General features: G+C 37.8%; 1 protein-coding gene across 18 annotated transcripts in view; it reads right to left on the bottom strand.

The window, feature by feature from the left end:
* Nucleotides 1-22,149, bottom strand: part of SOX6 (SRY-box transcription factor 6) — a 386,297-nt gene that overhangs the window by 49,261 nt on the left and 314,887 nt on the right. For all 18 annotated transcript variants that reach the window (XM_064513069.1, XM_026104417.2, XM_064513071.1 and 15 more), the window contains 3 exons: nucleotides 18,185-18,334; nucleotides 14,092-14,272; nucleotides 11,167-11,360 (listed from right to left, as the gene is read on the bottom strand). In XM_064513069.1, coding sequence (XP_064369139.1) covers nucleotides 11,167-11,360; nucleotides 14,092-14,272; nucleotides 18,185-18,334 — 525 coding nt within the window. The remainder of the gene's footprint in view (nucleotides 1-11,166; nucleotides 11,361-14,091; nucleotides 14,273-18,184; nucleotides 18,335-22,149) is intronic.

The following is a 22,149-nucleotide window of genomic DNA, read 5'->3' on the forward strand; positions in this document are numbered from 1 at the left end:
ATTGTACTAAATTTAACTCAGCCCCTTCCTTACAAAAAGAAAGAAAAATTAAAGTTTGGGAGAAAGAGGTTGGGAGCAACACTTTGCAGGACAATCTCTTTTTTGGGTTTTTAAGTTTTGAGTGATTTTTCGAAAGGAAACAAGTAGCTGACATACTTCATTAATAAGATGTTTAACAGCCATCACATACTGTGATCAGTAGTGCGATACTGGAGAACAAAACACAGGATTTATGCAAAGAATAGCATGCAGGTAATCCCTTGATAAAGGGGAATCCCTTGGGAGGAAGAGCGCAGCCAGCCAACCTAATCTTATTCATGAGCATTCAAAGCGATTGACTGGCATCAGGCAAGGAGCAGAGTTCTGGCAAGGAGCTGGCAACTGAATATGTTTTGGCAACCCTTGACAGAACAGGAATTTTTACAGCACCTGATGTGTCATCGACTCACTTTGTGTACCGTTCTAATGCACATCCTCCCCGTGATGGCTCCCATTTGTGCTGGCTTCTGAAATGCAGCAAAGAGCGTTCCTGTGCTTTAGAAATGGAAGGAAACTAGCATGTACAAGTAGGATGCGCTAAGCAAGAATCAATCAATCAATCAATCAATCTTAAAAGATAGTTCATGTGAAGAGTAGCCATATAATGAAATTGTCACTTAGCAATTTAACTCTGGGATGCAAAGAAAATGGCAGTGAGATAAGAATGCATCCATTGCCTGTTATCTCAAGAAGGTTTTTGCAGGGTAACAGTGCAAGCACGCACACAGCCTACATGAGCAACACAGGTCTGACATTAAACCACAAGTGTCCACTTCTCTTCCTGGCTGTTTAACAAACTGCTTTAGACCGGGTGGAGGTGAAGAGGAGATCTCTCCAAAACCTTGTCTCAGTGTTCTCCCTCAGTTACTGAATGTCAGCACGTGGCAGAGAACGGAAATTTGATCTGTTTTTCCAGCCTTTCTTACAGAGGCATTTGCAACATGTTAGAGGCCACAGGCATAAAAGTGAAATACTGAGAAATTAATGTTGTCTGTAGATTTTCAGGATGTAAGCTGGGCAATTTCAGCTTGTGGGTTAGGCATACTTTAGGTTTTAAACAGTGTTATAACAGCGTACTATGACTTGAGCATGATTTTAGTACAAGTAATCTGATGCTGAAGATCATTTATTACCCTGTTACACATTTCCAATTGAGATAGGCCTGTTTATAGCATTAGCGTTACGTGACTACAGATGGACAAGCTATGCCCAGCAAACTATTTATCCAACAAATAGAGTCTTTCTTATCTTTTCAAACTATCCCTGGAGGATCAGCAGTTTCTATACATGTATGAGTAACTCGTAAGTGTTCAAACAGTCTAACTTATGAGTTATGCATGAACTATTCACTTAAACGCTTAATAGTTTGCTACTTGTGATTTATGCTCTAGTTGGTCACCTAAGACAAATTACATTGTTTTTGATGTCTCACTTCATGATAATAGCTTAACATTGCCTTAAACTACCTGGAAAGAGCATCTGGGAATTCCCTCAGCCAGAAGACCTCCTAGGGAGTAGAAAGTCTTTACTTGTAGCTATCGGCTCCTGCACCCATTACCTTCATTGCCATAGAAAAAGAGATGAACCTGCCTCCTGCACAGCATAGGAAGGAAAAAGATGGCAGCGGTGGGACACAGTGTAGCAAGGTCTGCAAGATCCCTAGGTTAAACTGTCGCAGAGATCACAGAGCCTCTGCAAAGATCTGTAATTAACCTCAGCACTGTATCGGGGCTGGACGAGCTCCCTGCTCCTGCCTTCCTCATTCGGTCAGCACAGAGTTTGGAGTGGGTGCTGAATCAAAGCCTCCGTTTTTATGAGCGGGGGTGAGCAATTTGGGCATAAACAGCAAATGTCTGTAATTGTGCACAAATGTCCATGTTCATATGCAAATACACCCATAGAAATAAAAATCCGTTTGCATGAATATTTGTGAAAAGAAAACAAAGGAAGGAATAAGCATGGCCAAATTCCATTAATCAGATTTCAAACAAACATTTGCAAATACCGTTTTGCATTGTTTGCTCAAGTCTTTTCATGAGATGAAAGAAGACAATTTTACCTGCTAATGCTTATTCTTTTATTTGAAGCAAAACAGTTAAGCCTGCACAAAGTAGAATATAAACTCACAAACAGGCAGCTGAGTAAATATCCTACAACAACAACGAGTGTACTTCAATTTGTCATACCTATTGATGCAGCCTAATGATACCTGAGAAACAGGAGACATCTTTAATTTTAGAAAGTAATGAAGTATCAGGCAAAGTAATCCCAATTTATCCATCCTGTACTTAATCTATTGCAATTAATGGAGTTACATTGGTAATGCATGTAGTATTGTGCATTTATTAAAGGAATACAAAGAAAGAGCCTGGAAATAAATGGCAGTAACTTTTGTGGGTGTCGGTGCTTGTATCTAAGTGTGAAATAATATGCAAATCTATTTGGTAGTTCTCAGGACAACTGGAGAAGTGATATGATAGGATTCTGCAGCTCTCATTCTGACCCACAATTAAAATCAATGAATATATTTCTGTCCCAGAGAATTAATGTTCAAATAGTAATTCTCAACCTATCTTTATTCTTTTTTGGAGAAACATAATAAAAACATGGAATACATTTCACTCTATTGTATGTCTGCAAACTCTCTTGAATAGCTTAGGAAATGGATTGTGCCTAAGAAGATATAACCATTATGCTGTTACAGTCATCACAAAGACACAATCCTTTATGGCAGAACATCATCCTCTGGGAAAAATTATCCTCACTGGTTTGTGCAAATCTTTTAACATTCACCTTCGGGACCCATCTTAATCTAATTCTGCCCCTTTGGGATTTTTTGCTGCTCCAAGATTTAAGGGAGAAGACCAAAACAGGACAAAGCTTTTATCCTTTCTACAGGAAATACCCCACGTGAGTGGAAAAAGCAGTGTATTCTGCATTTTTTCTTGTGCGGGAAAGGAGACAGAAGAAAGTGGCCAAACACTTCTTCTTCTTATTATTATTATTATTACTACAATCATCATCACCATCATCATTATTATTAATAAGGTTTTAAACCTGCAGCTTGGCAGCCCTTCAACTAGCCCTGACAATAGAAATCAAAAGAACACAGTTGTGCTCAGCCACCATCCAAAGATACTGTTAAGCACAAGTAGTGGCGAAAACTCTATTAGCCAATATTCAAATGTAAAAGTAGCAATTAATAGCAAAAGAATGTGCGGGTTTCTTTTCCTGAAAACAATATTTTACTGTGAAAGGCCTTTGCCACCGAACTGGAAGAACAAAAAACTGAAAATTTTACCTAATACAGGAAGTTCCATCAATATATAATGTATAAACATATTCAAATAATAGAGTTTCATATACGTTCGTTATGTTTAGGTGCATTTTCTTACATTTGTACATCACTGCTGAACTGGTCAAACTATTTTTAATGAAATATTGTCCAATACAGTTTCAGTGAAACAGACCTTCCAAGGTTTGCATTCTTTTCACTTCATTAATTGATTTTGATAATTTAACCAATAGACAAATAATTTAGATTTTATTTTAAACCATCCTCCATAAAATTTGGGGGACTAAGCATTTAACTGCATTTTTAATATACTGGATCACGAATGCACAAACTACCAACTTTGTCGAAACGATTCTGGAAAGTAAGACAATTGAGCAAAAGGCTGAAAAGTAAGGGTCTGCATAGCAAATCCTTCCCTAGGTGCAAATCTGGAGCCATAGTAGGTTAGTGCCAAAGACAACTTATCTGCAATTTAGGTGACCTATATATGCCAGGGATTTTGCAGTGTTTCTTTGTGTCTTTTCACTGTCAATTCCACTGTTTGAGTGAACGTGTACTTTTAATGTGTAAATTGCAAATACATTATATTTTGTCTGTCTGCATATACCATAGAAAAGTAAATCTGAAAAAAATGTCAGTAGGTATATTAGCAGGCATGAGTATAAATATTTAGGTGTAAATAGTAGCAGCATTTGAGTAATAGTATGTGATCAATTAAAGACTGAATCACAATGTTATGTACAGACAGGGAAAACTAACATTTCATGTTCAGCTTGAATATTTCTCACTCTCGGGTCTGAGGAACAGACTTGACAAGATTTCATACCCACAACCTTCTGCACCTGGTTCCCATTATAAAGCTGGCCTTGATAATGGAGCTATGTTCTTATAGAGAGGCTAATGTGCGCAATGGCATTTTCCTCTCCTAACTCTTACAATAATCTGAGTACAGTGCTATGGCTGCACTTGGCCCTTCTGTGCATCTGCAGTTACAACTTCCATCACCTTCCTCCCTGAACACGCAGTTAGAGAGCAAGTAAAATATTTCCATAATATAGGTATAGGTACAATTTCTAAGGCTGATTTTATTTCCTGTGACACCTACAAAAGCTAGCGATGCAGTGCGGACCTCAGTGCTATATCAAAAGTCAGATTTTTTTTGTTTATAATAGAAACATTTCTCTTAAAAAGACATGGCTGGAGACTCAGGGATCACTTTTTTTTCCCAAGAAGCTCTGTTTTGAATTTCATTTAAAATGCATTTTAAAGTTCTAATCGTAAAGATAAATTCACTGCAACACTTCTGCACGTCTGAGGGATATTAAAATCATTCAGCTATTCGAAGATGCATCTAATTCCCAATCAGGCCTCAGAATAGAAAAATAAAAAGCAAAAACCAAGGTCCATTGTGCCTACTGTTATCCTATAAATATACTGCTTAAGAAAACCAATGCAAGCACGTATGACAATGAAATTCATATAAACGCTACAATCCCCGTTCACCAACACCTTGCACATCTCAGGAAAAAAACAGGGAACTCCCTGGGGTGATATGCTGCCTAGGAAGTCCAGTCATAACACACACAATACACCCTGCTAAAAAAGTTGCTCAGTATTGTTATGGGTTTTTTCACTTATTGTTATAAAATAGTATTGATTTCATGCCTTATCTCATCATGCAAATTCAAATATTGAAACCAACAGCATAAATAAACAGAATTTTTCCAGCTACAAAGCTATGTATTTGAAGTCCAGCATGTTTTCCGTTTCTAATAAAAGGGGGCAGTATTACATCAGCTGAAATTCTGAATGGCCCAAATAATCGTAAAAATGCTGGAGAAGGATACAAAGCTACTGAATTTCACTGAAAACAGACAACTGCTATATAGACACTCACAAAGCCACTTGTCTGTCTAAGGTTTTCAGAGCTATCTCAGTGGGATGCAGGCTCCTACAACACAGGTATTTAAGAAAACTTTTGTTTGAGTCACTAATCATTTTCTTTCAAAATTACTAAGGAAACTTTAATATAAAATGAAGGCATATTTTTCATCTGGCTAGGATAAACACTAAGCCTAAAAAAGGAAATTGCAAAATACAGGAGTTTCCAAAAAAATTTAAAAAAGTATTTTTATATTTAGTTTCTTTCTTTTTTTACATAAAATTTTTAGAACAAAATTTAGTGGCACAGGATTTTCAAACTAGTGAGCTTAGATCCAAATCCATGTTCATACACCTAACATAAAAATTATGGATTTCAAAGCATGAGCCACTAAATAGGCTTTCAGCAGAAATACTGGGCAGTCAACATTATTAAAAATGAGGAAAATTATATTAAAGTGCCCAAACATGGCCTTAGGAAGTTAACACCCAATATAAAATATCTTTCCTTATAAGTTACTTGGAGCCACAAGCAGATTACTAAATTGGCCAAATTGACCATAAAGTACAAAGGACATTCGCAATGTAAGAATTATGAGGACCACTGGGATTTGTATTTTAAAGTTTTCCCAATTCTGGGCATTTAACTTTGACAAGTCATTTATCTGCTATAAAAGGGTGGGCCTGTAAGGGGGCTCTCTCCGGGCAACGTGGGGATACCTTCTAGGTCTCCGAACCTCCCCAGGGAAGGCACGCCGGCTGAGCCGAATGCCCTATTCAGGAAAACAGTTCCCCCGTTGCAGTGTCTCTTTGTGGAAGTAAGTCTCCATTAGACAGATGGAATACACACCCACCGAGTGGAATAAATTGCCTATATTCTTGCAAGAAAGTGAGACCACACCAGCAGCGCCTTAACTAAATCAGTGTCGTTCTTTTTCTCTCTGTACAGTTCCAGATTTTCCACTATAGAATTTAGAAATATATATGTAAACTGAAATTAAATTTAAACTTAAATACACACTATCTGGGGAGGGTCCTTCTTTAAATTGCAGGTGAGTACAGAATTTCTGATTTTTTTCTCTAATTTTTAAATCGCAAGTGAGAACAAAGACTCTCAAGACAATACCATAATAAAAGTAACAACTTTGCAAAACTACTCCTTTGCTATTGATACTGCTATCCATTTATTTGGCCTGACTGAGAGGTATTTGCCCTTTAATTACAAGTAGAATTAAGAGTTAACCAACAGAAGTAACGATTTAATTGAATAAGCTTACAGTTTCTGTTGGCTATTTCCCAGTAGATTGAAATATAAGTATTGACCTCTTATTTACCAGTTATGACTAACAATTCTTCTACAAGTAACTAAAGAAAAAAAAAGGCTATAGGAAGATTTTCTTAAAAGGTGAGAGCAAAGAGACTAGATCGGTTCTTCATCTCTAAACCACTTACTTATGATTTATAAAAATCCACAAGGCCCTTACGACCAATCTTTTCATGTTCAAAATTTAAGGATAATCGTAAGTATTTACACTAAAAGGAGAAAAGATGATAGAATGTAGGAAAAGTATTTTCTTAACTGTGGTTTTGTTTTTTTTTTTTAACTGAGTTGAGAAATGACTAGGAACAAGGATAGCTGGTGCTTCTCTCAGTGATTCTGGCACTTGCAGAAAAGACACTGCCTCCTCCTGCCTCTGCAGTTGTTCTGTCTACAATACTGAAAATACGGCAAGAAAAAAGCTGGTAAGAAACTGCTGGCAACATAATCCAGTACTTCTTGCATTTAGAAAAAAGTAATACAATGAGGGAGTCATTGCAGATCTGCAGGCAGTCAAAAGGAGATTATGCATGACTAGTAAGTTTTTCTACAAAGACTTCCTGAAGTGTTTTTCTCAGGCCAGGTCTGCACGCATGTGCAGTGCCTTCATATAAATGATGAAGCGTAGCAGCTCCAGAGGAGTTGTTACACTCTATTGTGTCAATAATCCACATATTTAACAGTCCCTAAATACAGCAGACCGTAACACCTCCAAAGGGGTCGTTATGGCTTATCAAGTCAAATCCAAGTGCCTAAATATGGATTTGATCAATAGACTGTAACATCTCCAAGGGTAAATAATGTATGTTTTTAAGAATGTACACATTTTGCACACAAGCTGTGGTCTATAGTAGGATAAATGGTGTAGATTCAACTCATAATAATTCTGATTTAGAAATAAGAAACGAATAAAAGGCTCATTATAAGAGGTGCTAAAGTACCGTAATTTCCAGGAAGTAGGTGATGACTCAGGTAGTATCTTTTAGGGTCTAATTCTGGTTTCCTACTGCAAATATACAGTGGCCTGAAAATCTGAAAAATGGTGGGAATGGAATATAAATGTAAAAATTTTATATCAAATTCTGTTTCCTTTCATCTCAATGAATATGCTTCATGGGTAAGGAAATTGGGGTGGGGGGTGTCCCTGGGTCAAGCAGGTATGTCGGGCATAGTTATTTAGCGGACATATGTTCTGTCCTGACCTCATATATTTTCCTCCAATGAATATTAACACATTTCTGCCTATATTTTTTTCTACAAAGATTTTCTGAAGTGTTTTTTATCAGTGTTTTCATGCTTTACGCGCAAAAAATGATAAGATCTGACCCTTTTAAATACAGTGTTAGATATCTTATAAATTATATAGTATCTTCAGGTTCATTTAAAGCTTTAAATCAAAGCAGCTTTTCAAGGCAACCATCCTAGTCTGAAATACTAAAATAAATGCAAGTAGCTCTAGTAATGCAAATTCTGTTTAAGTACTTCAATGCACTCGTTTTTGCTGAAGGTAAACATGGCTTGACTAGAAAAAAGTCATATCCTCTGAACAAAGCCAATCTTCATGATTTTCCTTTTACTCACAGCACACAAACTGAGCTCTGTAGGCGATTTTCTGAATGCTCTGAATTCCCTGCCCTTCCCCAATGTTTCTCTTTACGCTCTGAAACCACTGGCACTGTTTCCTCTTCCCTTTCCTCAGCCCGCCTACACCTGATCAGCACCAGGTATGGCAGAAAAAGCCAGCTCTGCTAGAACAACTGCATCCCCTGTTTGCACGAACTAAAATAACAGGGTAAGTGTAGTTGTTTATAGAATGGTATTGCCTTAAAAGTGTAGCCAACCCTTAATACTTTATCAAATCTTAAAGTCTGACTGTGCCAGAGTCCAGCATCCTTTGTTTTGCTCCTTCTGATGAGTGAAGCTCTGTGAGCACTTTTAGAGCTTTGTAGGTTTTTTTTGAACAGCAGAATATGAACGCAGGCAATTTTTAATTCTGTGTCTCTAGCCAAATACAAAGCCTTCGGAAATTTAAATGACACATTTTCAAAAAGGCCTGAGCTCAGGCTTTGAAGCTATGTACATAATTTCATAAGCGTAATCATTTGCACAACAAACCGTTACCAGCTATCTGAACTTGAAGACCAGTAACTGACCAGGACTCGATAGCTTTTTTTTAAACCAGCTGCAGGCAATTCATTTGTCATCTTTTTCCGGTGCTGGCTTCTAGCTACTCATTTATACAAGTCTAATTACCTGAAGCCAATTTCTGAAAATTTGGTTCTGAAAACATAGGGTCCTGATTCTTCAAAAGAAGCCAATCCAAAATTGCAACTATGTTATCAAAGCTTCACTGGGTTTATGACAGAAACTATATGCCATCTTCTTGGCATACAATTACTGAAAAATTATGTTTTTGTTTCTGAAGTGATCTATCATTCCCCCCCCCCCATTTTGATCATCCTGCCCATCATTTTTAGAGTAAAAAGAATATATCATCAATGTAAAAGTTGAGATGGGGGAGAATAAAGGGGAAAAAAGAGTACTCTAGAACACTATTTGTGCAAAGCATGCCCCTGTTTTTACTGCATTTTATACTTCCTATAAAATATAAATACATTCCTTTAGTATGCATGACTTGGAATTAGTTATTTTATTTTATTTTACTTTATTTAGAATAGAGAGTGGGGACATGTCGTTATTTAAAATGATTGATTTATATGCCAGTCTTTTGTAAACCCTGCCCTTCTTGCATCTATAGAACAAGAATGACAAACTAACATACCAAAGGTAAAAACATAGTATATCCTAAAGCTTTTTCCTGCCTTAGTGGCTCACTCTGTAAATACAGTAAATAAAACGCACAGGATTATTTAAGGACACTGAGAGATTTTAAAACATATTTCTTTGATGCCAATTTATTCTTAAGAGTTTAGAAATCACTAGCATTACCCAGAAAAGTCTCCAGCAAAAGGATGGCATTTGAGAATGCTGTTCTTTATATTTTTAAAGGCTTCCCATTGACTCTGCTAACTTTGCAAATAAAAAGATTTTCTTTTCTCTGATGGCCTAACATACAACCTCACCCTGGAACCCATAAGTCAATCTCTGTTGTTCCTACATGCAATTGTGTATTGCAATTAACCTGCACTACAAAGAAATTCCAGATCATTCACTGAAATCATTATTGGCTTTGTTCTAAAAGGTGAATGAGGATATACAAACTTACTATATCCAATACAAGACGTAAATGTGGTACTGAAAATACTCAGGGAGCAGACCTGATAAGTACGTGGATGTCATTTTTATACTTACTTTTCAAAGTCGAATCAAATGTTAAGAATTCCTTTAATAGCCCTTATAGTGTGTTAGGTATTTTTAAATGTCAAGCCACTGAAACTCATAAAATACATTTTAAAATAAGCATTATTTTATAAACTCTTAATACTGATCATAGGTGTGACATTTATTTTATTTTTATAACTTGGGCTTTAGTACCCTACCTCTCAGTTAGTTAAGATAAACACTTTACAATTAGAATTTTGTCTGAATATGGCCTGCTTGATCAATTATTAATTTCCATGTTTTTCATAGTATCAGTCTGTATTAAGTGAGTTTTAAATGCTGTCATTTAAACTAGTACTAGCAGAAATACTTCTTCCTTTCTAGTTATATGGAATGTGCAATAAGTATCGGGGTATATAACTGATTTTCTGTCAGTGGTGGAAAACAATGTGTATGGTGTATTTTTTGCAGGATAAGCCACCCCTAGGGAAGGCAACAGAACAGCATTCTTCATCCAAAGGGCTGCCTTAGAGCTCAGCCAATTACATGATTCAGTGTTCACTGGCTCAGACATACATGCAGGGACCTGCTCCCCGAGCAGGTCTCCCAGACCTTGGAAAGGCCACAGAGCAGGACTACATGGATCTAAAGAATTCTCCAAGAGAACTCTTTCTCCTCTGTGCAGTCCTTCAGTGTATGTGACAAAAACTGCTCCTCACCTTCAGTGTATGAACCTGCTATTTTGTAAACTGAATGCGACCTTGCTCATTCCAATGCTGACCATTCTCTCTCTCCACTTTCCCTAATTTACCGTTTTATTGTCGGACCCCAATTCCTTTTTACTGTTGGAAAACTATGGCCAAGATTCAACAAAGAACTTTGGTCCCTAATTTCCCATTGAAGCCAAGAGCCAAAAGCACTGTTTCAAGCCTAAATACCTTGTTGAATCTGAGTCACAGATTCAAGCACACTCATGTATGTTCAATGGTATTGTACTACTCAACCACATCAGTACACAAATAGTGTTTCTGTCATATTTGTCAATCCAATCATCCTCAAAAGCACAATTCAAAATCTAATGACCACAAACCGTACTAGCTTCACCCAATTATTTTCCACATTGTCATATGCATGTTTAACCATGTGTACTGCATAGGACTGGTCTTTTGAATGCTGTCATGTAAAGGTAGAGAAGTTTGTGGTACAGCACTCTGAAGTGACAAGCTGTATTTAATGTAAAATCAGAGATGGCTAAAAGCTGTAAAAAAGAAATTTTATATAAAAATAAGAAGCTGTTTGCTGGAAAAAAAAAAGAATGAATGACAGACAGTGTGGCAATAGGAGACGTTACCTTTTCACTCCTGCAGTTGTTTAGACCCATGTTATTCATGGAGGGCAATTTTCCATCAACTCCATGCGGCTGCTGCTGCTGCTGCTGCTGCTCCCTTTGGATCTGCTCTCTCATTTTTCGAGCCTCCTGAATGGCTTTCATTACTGTGTCCTGGTCCCCAAATAGGGCAGGTGAGTTAAGACTGGAAAGGATATCTATAAACAGAGAACACACTTTAGTTAGGCAACCATCCAAAACAAATTCTAGCTCTCATCTACTTAGAGCTAACTAACTATTGCAGGAGGAGGAGGAGGAGGAGTGACAATTGTCTTTTTGAAGGCTGAATTAATCTATCGACTTGATTGATAAGCGTGTGCACTGGTTTTGCTATGTTATAAATACAACCACTGAAGCCTTGACATAGCCTGATATGTAACAACAGATCTGTGGACTCAAAGTTTAAGGTTAAATATGTTTAACATAACACTAGTCTGAAGCTTAAGTGGGCAGCCTTTGAAATTTTAAGAGATAAAAAATGAACAAAGAAGGAGAGAGAAATCTTATTTACTTGGCCATGGAAATATATGTCAATTTTTAGAATTTCTTTATCAAGAGACAACCATCACTCCATATATTCAGCTTCCAATTTCAGAAAGCATCTACAGTTAATAGCAGGGGACAGAGTATGTTATCACCTTAACGTGAGTCTAAAGTGGAGAGAAAATATTTATTTATTTTCTTTCTGTTACATACTCTGGACAGAAATAGAACCTTTTAAACATACAGCAAACTCACATGAAACATTTATTTGGCATCTTAAAATACATCTTAGAGGTAAAGATTAGTACCCCAGATACACTTTTTGATTTTAGATCAAAAGACAACAATTATTTGGTGACTGGTAGTTTGATGTTGCTGTGGGGAACCTTTAACTAAATCCACCTGTACTTATATGGGTGTTTCCATTATACAGAACATGGCTATATCTGTGAATATATATATATACATCCATATATATATCTATCATGGATATACCTTCTGGCTAGGAACTTTGAGCAATCCTGCCTGATAAGCAAATGTCTTTTACAAAAGCTCTGGTGTGATTTGGGAACTTAGTAACACTCCACTAAAACACAGCAAACAGGCTAAGACCTGGAATTCTTCTTCAAGATAATCTTCCTACTTGCTTCAATTCTTTTGAGTCCACTGCAGTTCAGCTAGGTAATATATAGCAAATTTAAACCTCAAAAGACCCTAAATTCTTTTAAAATCAAAGAAGTTAGGATTTAGGGCAGCTGATTTAATACTGCAGTCTAGATGAGAATAGATGTGATCAAACTGTAATGTTTTCTGTCAGAACTGAAGCACTCTTCATAATACCTTCATGTTAGGGAGTAAAGATTGCTCTTTTGGGGCATGAGTGAACCACCTAAGTTCCCTTTTGGAGCTTAAGTGAGTTGCGAATAAAGTTTGTCTGACTTTTAATGATATTTAGACTCCCAATCACCTCAGTTTATCTAAAAAATGGAGCAGAAGCTTCCATGTTTCTTGCTGATTTTTGACAGTGTTTCCCCAGGCTTCTTTTCTACTTCAGGACTAAGAGGAAAATTTTTATGTCTTTACATTAAAAATATTCACATCCTAGGCCTATCTTGTCTATCCATCTCACTAGAGTGGTCTTTCAGTCCAAACTGATGTGCTGCTTTCTAATGTTAGCTACTGTAGTGGTAGCCAGAAATAAACTGACAGGCAGAATATCTATCTAGCTGCAGAAACATTTAGAGATCATGATGTTCCCAAGTGTTTTGAGAATGAAAAAAAATATAATTTTTATATATTTAATGTATGTATTTAATATATCTGTTCATTATTCACAAGTGTTTCTATATATTTACAAGTACACTTGAGCTACAGATTGTGAATAAGTGGTTTGTAGTAAGTATTTCGTAACTGTTAAAATTTACTATCTGAACTTTAGCGCTGTGATCATCTAAACTTTAGAGCTCTTGATTCTGTTTCTTGACTGGTTAAGGTAGTCTTCATATACAGTTTTCAGATCAATTTTGTTTCATTATTTAATAAGCTTTATTTCTGAATTAAAAAATCTTAAACATGGATCGAAAATTCCCTATCTGCAACCATCTGAATTAAAAAAATGTCAGACGTATGAACAAATAATAACAGGATATGAATTAGCTGGACTGAAGCCTTTTTGTCTTTATTAAAAAATTAATATATTCAGAATATGGTCCTGGTAAAACAAATTTAATACTCAGAATACTGAGGATTATGTTCCTTTCGGAATGTGGTTATGGGTAAAACTAATGGTGTATCTGGGCTAAATAGCTGAAAACCACATTTGGAGTTACCTTCTTGCCTAACTTCTGGTTTACCGTAAGCAATACTGAATGTTCCCTTGCCCCGGTTCAAAAAATGCTTAAAAACATGCTTAGTTTAAGGTATGTGCATTGTCCCACTAGACTGAAATAATCACATGGGCCATCACGTGTATTTCTAATACCTAGTCAGGCTCTGCATGCATGCAAAGCTTTTTTTTTTGTTTGCCTAATCCAGAGACCAAAATTGAAAAGATAACTTTGCATGTATGCACCTAATTAACGTGCTTGGGGAAGATACTCATATAAACCTTTATACACATGTTTATATGCATTATATATTTATGTATACATACATAGATATATTTCTTATATTGTACATTCATTTGCCATATTTCCTGTAGATAAATATCACTATCACAACATTTTGGTTACTCTTGTAAGTCCCTGGAATACAAGAGGTATTTGACAACCTTTTCTGATTTTGTTTTCATTTTAAACAGAGATGTAGGTCCAGCTATGTACTTAATTCTGATGCTGTGAGTGTTCTCGAGCTGAGATTTTCACCCAAGAAAAACACCAGCTTCTCCTTTCCCCATGGCAGATTTACCTAAAGAGGATCCTCTTCCCAGAGTTCCACCGAGGGGGCTGGGGATGCCGCTCTTACTTGTCACAGTCACCGGACTGCTTTTGCTAGCTGGAAAGAGGTTCTGTGTTGGAGATGTTGGGGATTTGACAGGTTCAGCTGTCTTGGGTCGGGCTGAAAGATTCAGTGGCTGGGCTGCTTCATCCTGCAAGAGTTTAATGCGAATAATTATTAGAGAAAGACAAATGAACACATCATTTTGCAAGCTGCAGTTATTTTACACCTTCAAGACAATACCACATTCTCCTGCAGTAATAACAAAAGAAGCTAATTATCTGCCTCCTTTAAGATTCAACGAAAGGAAACCTCATTAATTTCTCTGTGTTATGCTTCTATTTACATTAACTATGTGGCTGGATCGTTCTTTTTGCCAAATTAAAATTTGAATTAGCTCACATTACAGCTTAATTTCCTAATGTGTTTTCAGAGATCTAAATTAACCTAGGGCATTTACAAAGAATTATTTAAAATTTCCAGCAGCTCAGTAATGCTTTTGCATTGGTTCTATCTGAAAAGTTCCTGGCACTATAAAAATAAGTTATGTAGGTTATTTTTAAATGTATTAGAAACTAAGCAATCAGAAGTACTTCTATGAAAGAAACATTTGGAGACCCCTGACAGTTCTTTGGCCCATACTTAATGCTGCTACTAACTTATACATTCCATACATCTTATTTTGAGTGCATGTTTTGTTTATGCTGTTTCCCCATAATGGAAGATAAGTGAATTTGAATTCCTTGACTTACTACATTAATCAATTCCTATTGTATGTATTTTAAAATATACTTTATTCTATGCTATTTAATGTTGTATATTTTACAATATTTTCTTATTCAAGTATGTCATGTATTTTTGACAGATTTCCTGTAAATGCAGTTCTGCTTCCTGACTGTTTTTACTTTTGTAATTATTTCTGTATTCTGTAACTATTTCTGCCACATTCAGTCTCTACTGTATCTGTATGGTTATTTTCATAAAGACAAGGAATATTTCAGAAGGATATGTAAATCCAGTGTCAGCACACTTACATATTTTGATACTTCTTATATGCAAGTAATTATGGAATAAACCTACTCTTTGTCAAAGTCTCAGTGCTATAAGAGAAAAAGTCCATTTTGAGAAATCATTTAACTTTCGGAAGAAGCCTCATTCAAGTAACTAATTTTTTTGATCAGGGTGGATATTCACAATGTAACCTCCTTCCTGTTCTTTGGGCTTGTCCCTTTTGCATAATATGTTAGCAACCAGCAAGACAGAGCATTTGAAAAACTGTGAAATAGTGATTTCTCTGTCATTAAAGAGCCCAGTAGGACAGAGATCTCTCATTTAAAACATGCCCAAAGCAGAATTATGCTGGCCATAACAGAATATGGTCTATATTTTAAAACACAGCACTGATCACTTCAAAGCTTAGAAATATATGACAGAATACAATAATACACTACATTAGCTCATCTTTTCCACTCTCCTTAGTGTCAAGCGATGATTTAGCAGAGTACATCTAATCACACACGATGCATTAAACAGGCGAATGTAACAAACAGGTATTTATAATGCCATCGTATTTCCAGCTTTAAAATATTTCCGTAAAACTGCATCACATTTTTATCCTCCCTGACCCTGCAGTGCGCACAAATGCCCGCACCCATTCAGAGTCCAAGCGAAAGCAGAAACACAAAGCTTCCCTGCCTGTTCCGGCCAGGTAAGGCACACAGTGCGGCCTGGTGCTTTGCAGGCACGCTACTCGCAGCTCCTTCCCTGCACAGGCGCCGACCGGCCTCAGTAAAGTTTTGAGAGAGTTTCGAGCTCCTTTTGGAACATGACGTTTGCAGGATGAGGGCCTGTGAGCGTGCACACATACAGACCTCTGCTACCACCTTCAATTTCTAAATCCTTTTCTGCCTAGTAGCACTGGTGACAGCACCACGGGAAGAGAACTCCAATCACTGCCAGAACCTGTTTGCTTGTTCTTCATAGAGAGCATTCTCATTTCTGCAGAGCCACTGAAAAGCTGGAAAGCATTCTGGTCACAGACTTTAAAACCCTATCATTATTTTTTGAAAGATCTGAATCCTGTAAAAGTATCCCAGTAGTTCTATAAATAATGAACATAGTATTGTAGCGTTACATACAAATGACTGTTTAAATAAACAAAATACATAGAGGGTTTGTTAAGCAATGCCTGACCACCAAATCTGCCATGTCCTATAAAGGTAACAGTATTTGCAAAGACAGCATACAAATTCTAGTTTATTAGAGTGTTGTTATACTAATTACCAATTTTTTGTTATCCGTTGGTATTTGTCTACATTAAGCACTGGTAGTTTACCTTTAATATTTTCAATGCAATAGTGTGCGTAATAAACGAAGTATAAAAAGGCTTCTTTTTTTATTAACATATATTTCAGTCCATTCAAGTTAAATTATGTAGGGAAACCCCCAAGAATTTGCATGTGGTCAAGTCGGTAATAGGACTCAGCTGGCCACAAAGCTGGAATGGTATTGGCCTTGGTTCAAGGAGATATGTGCTTAAATTTAACCAGGGAAAGTTTTACTCATACAGTAAAGGTTTGGTTTGGTGTAGATCCATTTGGCTCACTCACTTACGAAATTACTTTTTCACATTAAAGTAGTCAGTAGTATATTCTCAATACCATAAATCACTGGTGTTAGGTATCACTGTACTATGGCAACTTTGCTGGAACAGCTGGCCTTTGCTTTTGGTGGCTTCTGTATCGCCCATAACAAGCTCTGCATATGTGGTGAATTTCACTGACCACTCTCGAGCCTGGCGTTGGATTGCAAGAGGTAAAATATTAGACTAATATGTATCTACAGTTAAGTAAAGTGAACGCTTTGCTAAACAAATGTTAGATCTGGCCATAATGGAATAGTTTTTATTTATTAGTACTCTCAGCCTAGCAAAAAAGTGTCATGGAAATTTATCAGCCCAGGCAGAAATATCTGCTCACCCACACTTTACCACAATGATTGATGATAATGAAAAAACGAATGATATTTTACTCTCATGTCAAAAAATGAAAAAAGAAACCCTCACCTCAAGTGAGTACAATCTTCCCAGGCTGATCTGAGACTAAGACCTGTGTGCCTATGCGGCTTCAGCAATTACCAAAAATACATTCTCTCTCTACAGAAAGTCACTATATACCTTCCTTAGATGTATTTCAATATTTCTGCATCTATAGCGCTATCATTCAAAATGATCAAGTATCTGTATGCTTTTTTTTCCCTGAATAGGAGCTTAATAGTTTGAAGTAAATTGTTTTCCAACATATTTGCTCTCGTGAAATTCAGAACAACTGCAGGAAAACACAGCAATAAAAGCAAGCCAGTTCCCCCCGAAGGGACTAGCTGCACCACAGATTTCGAGGGGTACCCGACGTGCATTTCAAGCTGCTGGCAATTGCCATGTTGTTGCTGCCTGCTTCTAAGCAAGTGAGAATAAGCAGGCACGAGTGTTCAGTGAGGGCGCAGAACCAGCGCGGAGCAGCCCGCTTGTCAGCAGCTCTGCAAAATCAGCAAGAGTCAAATCTAGCTGCTCTGACACAACATTTTCCCCGGAGTCCTGACTCGCATTTTATTTTTATGGGAGGCTTTTTCCAAAATTGTGGAGAAAGTACAGCTTGGAATTTGTAAAAATAATTAGAAGATCTACAGTCTCTCTTGCCCTAACAATGTAAGCTAGCACCATATTTTAAGATATTCAAATGTTCGATTTGAAACAAGTCGTGAAATGGACGCTATTTATGCACATTACTAGATTACAAACTGAAATCTTGAGAATATCACATTTTAGGGACGAATCTGCACTGATGCATATGGTAGGAAGAGGGATGCCTGATATTTTTGGAAGTAAGAAGCGAATACTTTCTCTTCCATTCTCTGTACTGATAATACAGCACTAAAAATGAACGTTTTATTTGAATATTGAACAGCTTTCAAGTGGCTGAACTTCCAACTGTTAAAACACATTACACAGACCCTTTAATTTCACTGCCCTTTTCAAACACCCACTTTTTTCTTCCTTGAAAAATACCTTAACTTGAGTCACCGGGCTGGTCCCTCTCTTCTCGTTTTTCATGCCAGTGGGTGAGAGCGCCCCTGTCGTATTTGGTGGCTGCGGAGTAGATGGCATCTTGGCTCCGGGAGAAACTTGCATGCTAGCCAGCTGAGCTGCATACAGTTGCTGGAAGACAAGAAGATACACAGTATAGTCCTGCAACATTCCTAAAAGAGAAGCAGTAAATGTATATAATTCTTATTACCATTTATTTCTTCTCTTGAAGGGATTATAAATTTTTTCAGCATTTTCTTGTTTTCCCTTCCCATTATTTGCACAGAGGAAAAAAAAAACCTAGAAAGTTTCTGAGATCCAGACACATCAATACCTTTTTTTCTTAATTTAACTTTTAGCTGTTTTCTCCCCCTCCTGTTAATGAGTATCACAGTAAAGAGTAAAAAGTTATATTGTGCCCAAATATGCAAAAAGAATTGGCAATATTATAAGGCTGCTTATAAGAAAGAGTTATCAACGCCTGTCAAAAACAATTAATCCTTCAGACCTTTGTCTACTTACCCAGAAACTATCCATCAACTACAGAACCTCTACTGGGAGCTCATACGTGAATCGTTTGCTACTGAAAGGCAAAGCTACATGTTCTCTAGATAGCAATGAAAGGTAAGAGAGGCAACAGGGTATGTTGCCATCTCACTGTAGAGAATTTTATCTTTAACTTCTGTGAATGTTAATAAGAATGTAGGCCTTACAAATTCCTGTAAATAGTGATGAAAATACAAAAACACCCATGTGAATATGCATTCAACTTTTCAAAAAGTTCACCTGAAACACAATAAAAGATGTGTATATTAAAGTAAACTATTCCTACCAATCTAAAGTGTTTACTGAAAAAAAAATCAAATAGGTTTAATTTCCTTCCAGTGACCAAATTTAAACCCTCACCTTGAATTAGCATCAGCAATAATTCTTCTACCATAAACAGGGAAGATCCTAATCCCTCTTCTGCACATAAATCTACATAAACTTTGCCTTATTAGTGAGAAAAAAGCCAGGTGGTTTGTATGTAATTTCCAACATTACTATCATTCAGATGGACAAATAAAAAAAATTACAGTAATCAAAAGCAGACCTTTCAGCACATGTAATTAAATGAAAGCTTAATAAAGAATAATTTGCAAGAGCCAGATGTGCTTATGTCATAATTGTTGCTTTCTTTGGAACAATTTTTCTAATATAACAAGCCTCCACAGAACCCAAAGTTACACAATACTGGGTGCTCAGTGACTCAGTGGCTAGACAAACGCGGGAAGGAGCGGCCACGTCACAGCTCTGGGGGCTGAGGGAAAACTGCCGCTTGCTTGCTTGCTTGGTGCCATCCCTTCTCGACGCCAAGCATAGGCTACAACAGGAGCACAGACAGATATTCTGAAATCAGCGGTGTTTAAATATTTTGGCTACGGTACTACATTTTTTTCTTTGCTAGAAAACTAATTTCTCAGCTTCCTGCGATCTCCTGAAAAATGAAAATGAAGCATTGTATACAGTTGTACGTGTTTTGATCTACTGAAGGGATCTTATCAGCTCCCTTTGGCAGTGGCCTATAAACTAATGTCATATTCATGGAGCCAATCTGTATTTGCTCAATAGGATGCACTGCTTACATGATAGTAAAAAGCAAATTCTGCAAACTTCTGAAAGCCTGCACATTCTCAGCTCAAAATAAATCAGATACTGTACTCTGGAACAGACAACAGGACAAACCTGTCCTGCAACCAACTGCCATACAACTTAAGGACAAGAAAAAGAGAATATAATGGCTTTCTCAGGGTTCTATACTTTGTCTATTTAAATATCTGTGCAATTTTTAAAATTAAGGACCTATTTAACATGTTTGTAAACGACCTGGAGGAGATGACTGAGTGAACTCTCGTGAAGTTTGCAGATGATACACAATTCGGGCAATGAGCTGATACACTCGAGAGCAGGGCTGCCATCCAGAGGGACCTAGGCAGGCTGGAGGAACGGGTCAGCAGGTCCCTGATGAAATTCAGCAAGGACAAATGCGGAGCCCTGCACCTGGGAAGGAAGAGTCCCCTGCAACGATACAGGCTGGGGACCGACCGGCTGAAAAGAACCAGGGATCTTGCCGGACAGCAAGATGGACGGGAGCCGGCAGTGCGCCCTGGCAGCAGAGGAGGCCAGCAGCATCTGGGGCCGTATTAACAGCAGCATGGCCAGCACACCACGGGAAGTGATCATCCTCCTGCACTCAGCACTTGTGAGACCATACCTGGAGTACTGCATCCAGTTTTGGGAGCCCCGATACAGGAAAGACATTGATAAACTGGAGAGAGCTCAGCAGAGGGTCACCAGGATGGTGGGGGCTGGAGCACCTGCCCTGTGAGGAGAGGCTGAGGGAGCTGAGTTTGTTCAGCCTCGAGAAGGGGCAGCTTCAGGATGACCGAACAGCTGCTTGCGAGGAGGTCATCAAGACGAAGGAGCGGTGCATGGTAGGAGGACAAGAGACACAGGGCATATGTTGAAACAAGCGCAGTTCAGACAGGATATAAGGACAAACTTTTTCACCAAGGGGACACAGAAGCAGTGGAGCAGGCTGCCCAGAGAGGCTGCGCAGTCTCCAACCTTGGAGGTTTTCCAGACCTGCCTGGACAAAGCCCTGAGCAACCTGGCCTGACCTCATAGCTGACCCTCCTGTGAGCAGGAGATTGGAGATCTCCCGAGCTCCTGTCCAACCTGGATTTTCCTGTGACCCTATGACCTCTAAGAACTGGAACTGAAAAGTAAGCCTCCCTCTATACTCACAGCCCCCAAAGTGCTCACAACCACACAGGCAGTATAGACAGCTTACTTCAAAGCCAAGTGGTGTTTGACTGAGATTTTATAGAAAGTAGAGTAAAATGGCAGTACTTTATGTATTGTATATTGCAGTTTCAAGAGCTGGAAAAGAATCACATGTAAAAACAAATCCAGGCTTATCAACTGAAGTCTAAAAGAATCCCCTTCTCCATTCTCAAGTAAGCCAGCAGGGCAGAAAAGATGGAGTTAGGGTTTTTTTCTACAGCAAAGTAGTCTTTCTTAGAGAGTAAAAGAAAAGAAAGGAAGTCAATGACAGCAAATAGGATGGCAGATAAAGATTGCAGCCCAGTTGGCAATTACGGCTCAGTAAAAGTGTGTTTCTCACATCTAACTGCTGGCAGCCCATCGGGTAGCTGTATCTTGACCCAATATCTCAAGATCAAAACTTCACTGCAATGCAGAGAGAGAAGCCTGGCGTTCTGGTCAGGAGAGGGCCAGCTGGTGATTTGGTCATTTGACATTTGGATCCCAGTAGGACTGGCAAGCGAAATGTCCACAATACTTTAAGGGTCAGAGAGAGATTCGCAAGAAATGTGGGCCAGTATAGTGACTACCAGGGTAATTGTTTTGTTTTGGAAAAGCAAAGATTAAAAGCAGAATAAAATTAAGAGTTACATGCCACTCCCCTCCCAGTATGTTGAGGGATTTATTGGCTGCATCACAAGTAGCATGAGGAAGAAATGTTTCTAAATGGAGAGAGAATATAAAAGATATTTTGGTGTTAATATATATATATTTCATTCATCACTGCGTCACTCCAAGGCAACAAGATGGGCTTTAGCTTGGCACTTTTATAAATTTGTTTTAAACAATCAAAGCAAGTATAAAAAAACATATCAATAATTATCTTTCTGGTTTGCTTAGTCTTTAAAACAAAGCTGTTCTATAAGTGGGTGCTAACCTTGCAAAAAATTCACACTAGTGCTAGCAAAATTGTCATGTGGACTGGAAGGTTGTATAACTTCATTTAAATATCTGTTTGTATGATGAGCTAGCTAATCTGCAAAAATATGTGCATACCACTGCTGCAGGGGTAAAATGGATATTTTTGCAAATACCACCGTTAGGGCTCTAAACAGCAACCTAGGGCCTCACATTGAGATGCT

The sequence above is a fragment of the Dromaius novaehollandiae genome, chromosome 5, assembly GCF_036370855.1.
Source record: "Dromaius novaehollandiae isolate bDroNov1 chromosome 5, bDroNov1.hap1, whole genome shotgun sequence".
NCBI lineage: Eukaryota > Metazoa > Chordata > Aves > Casuariiformes > Dromaiidae > Dromaius > Dromaius novaehollandiae.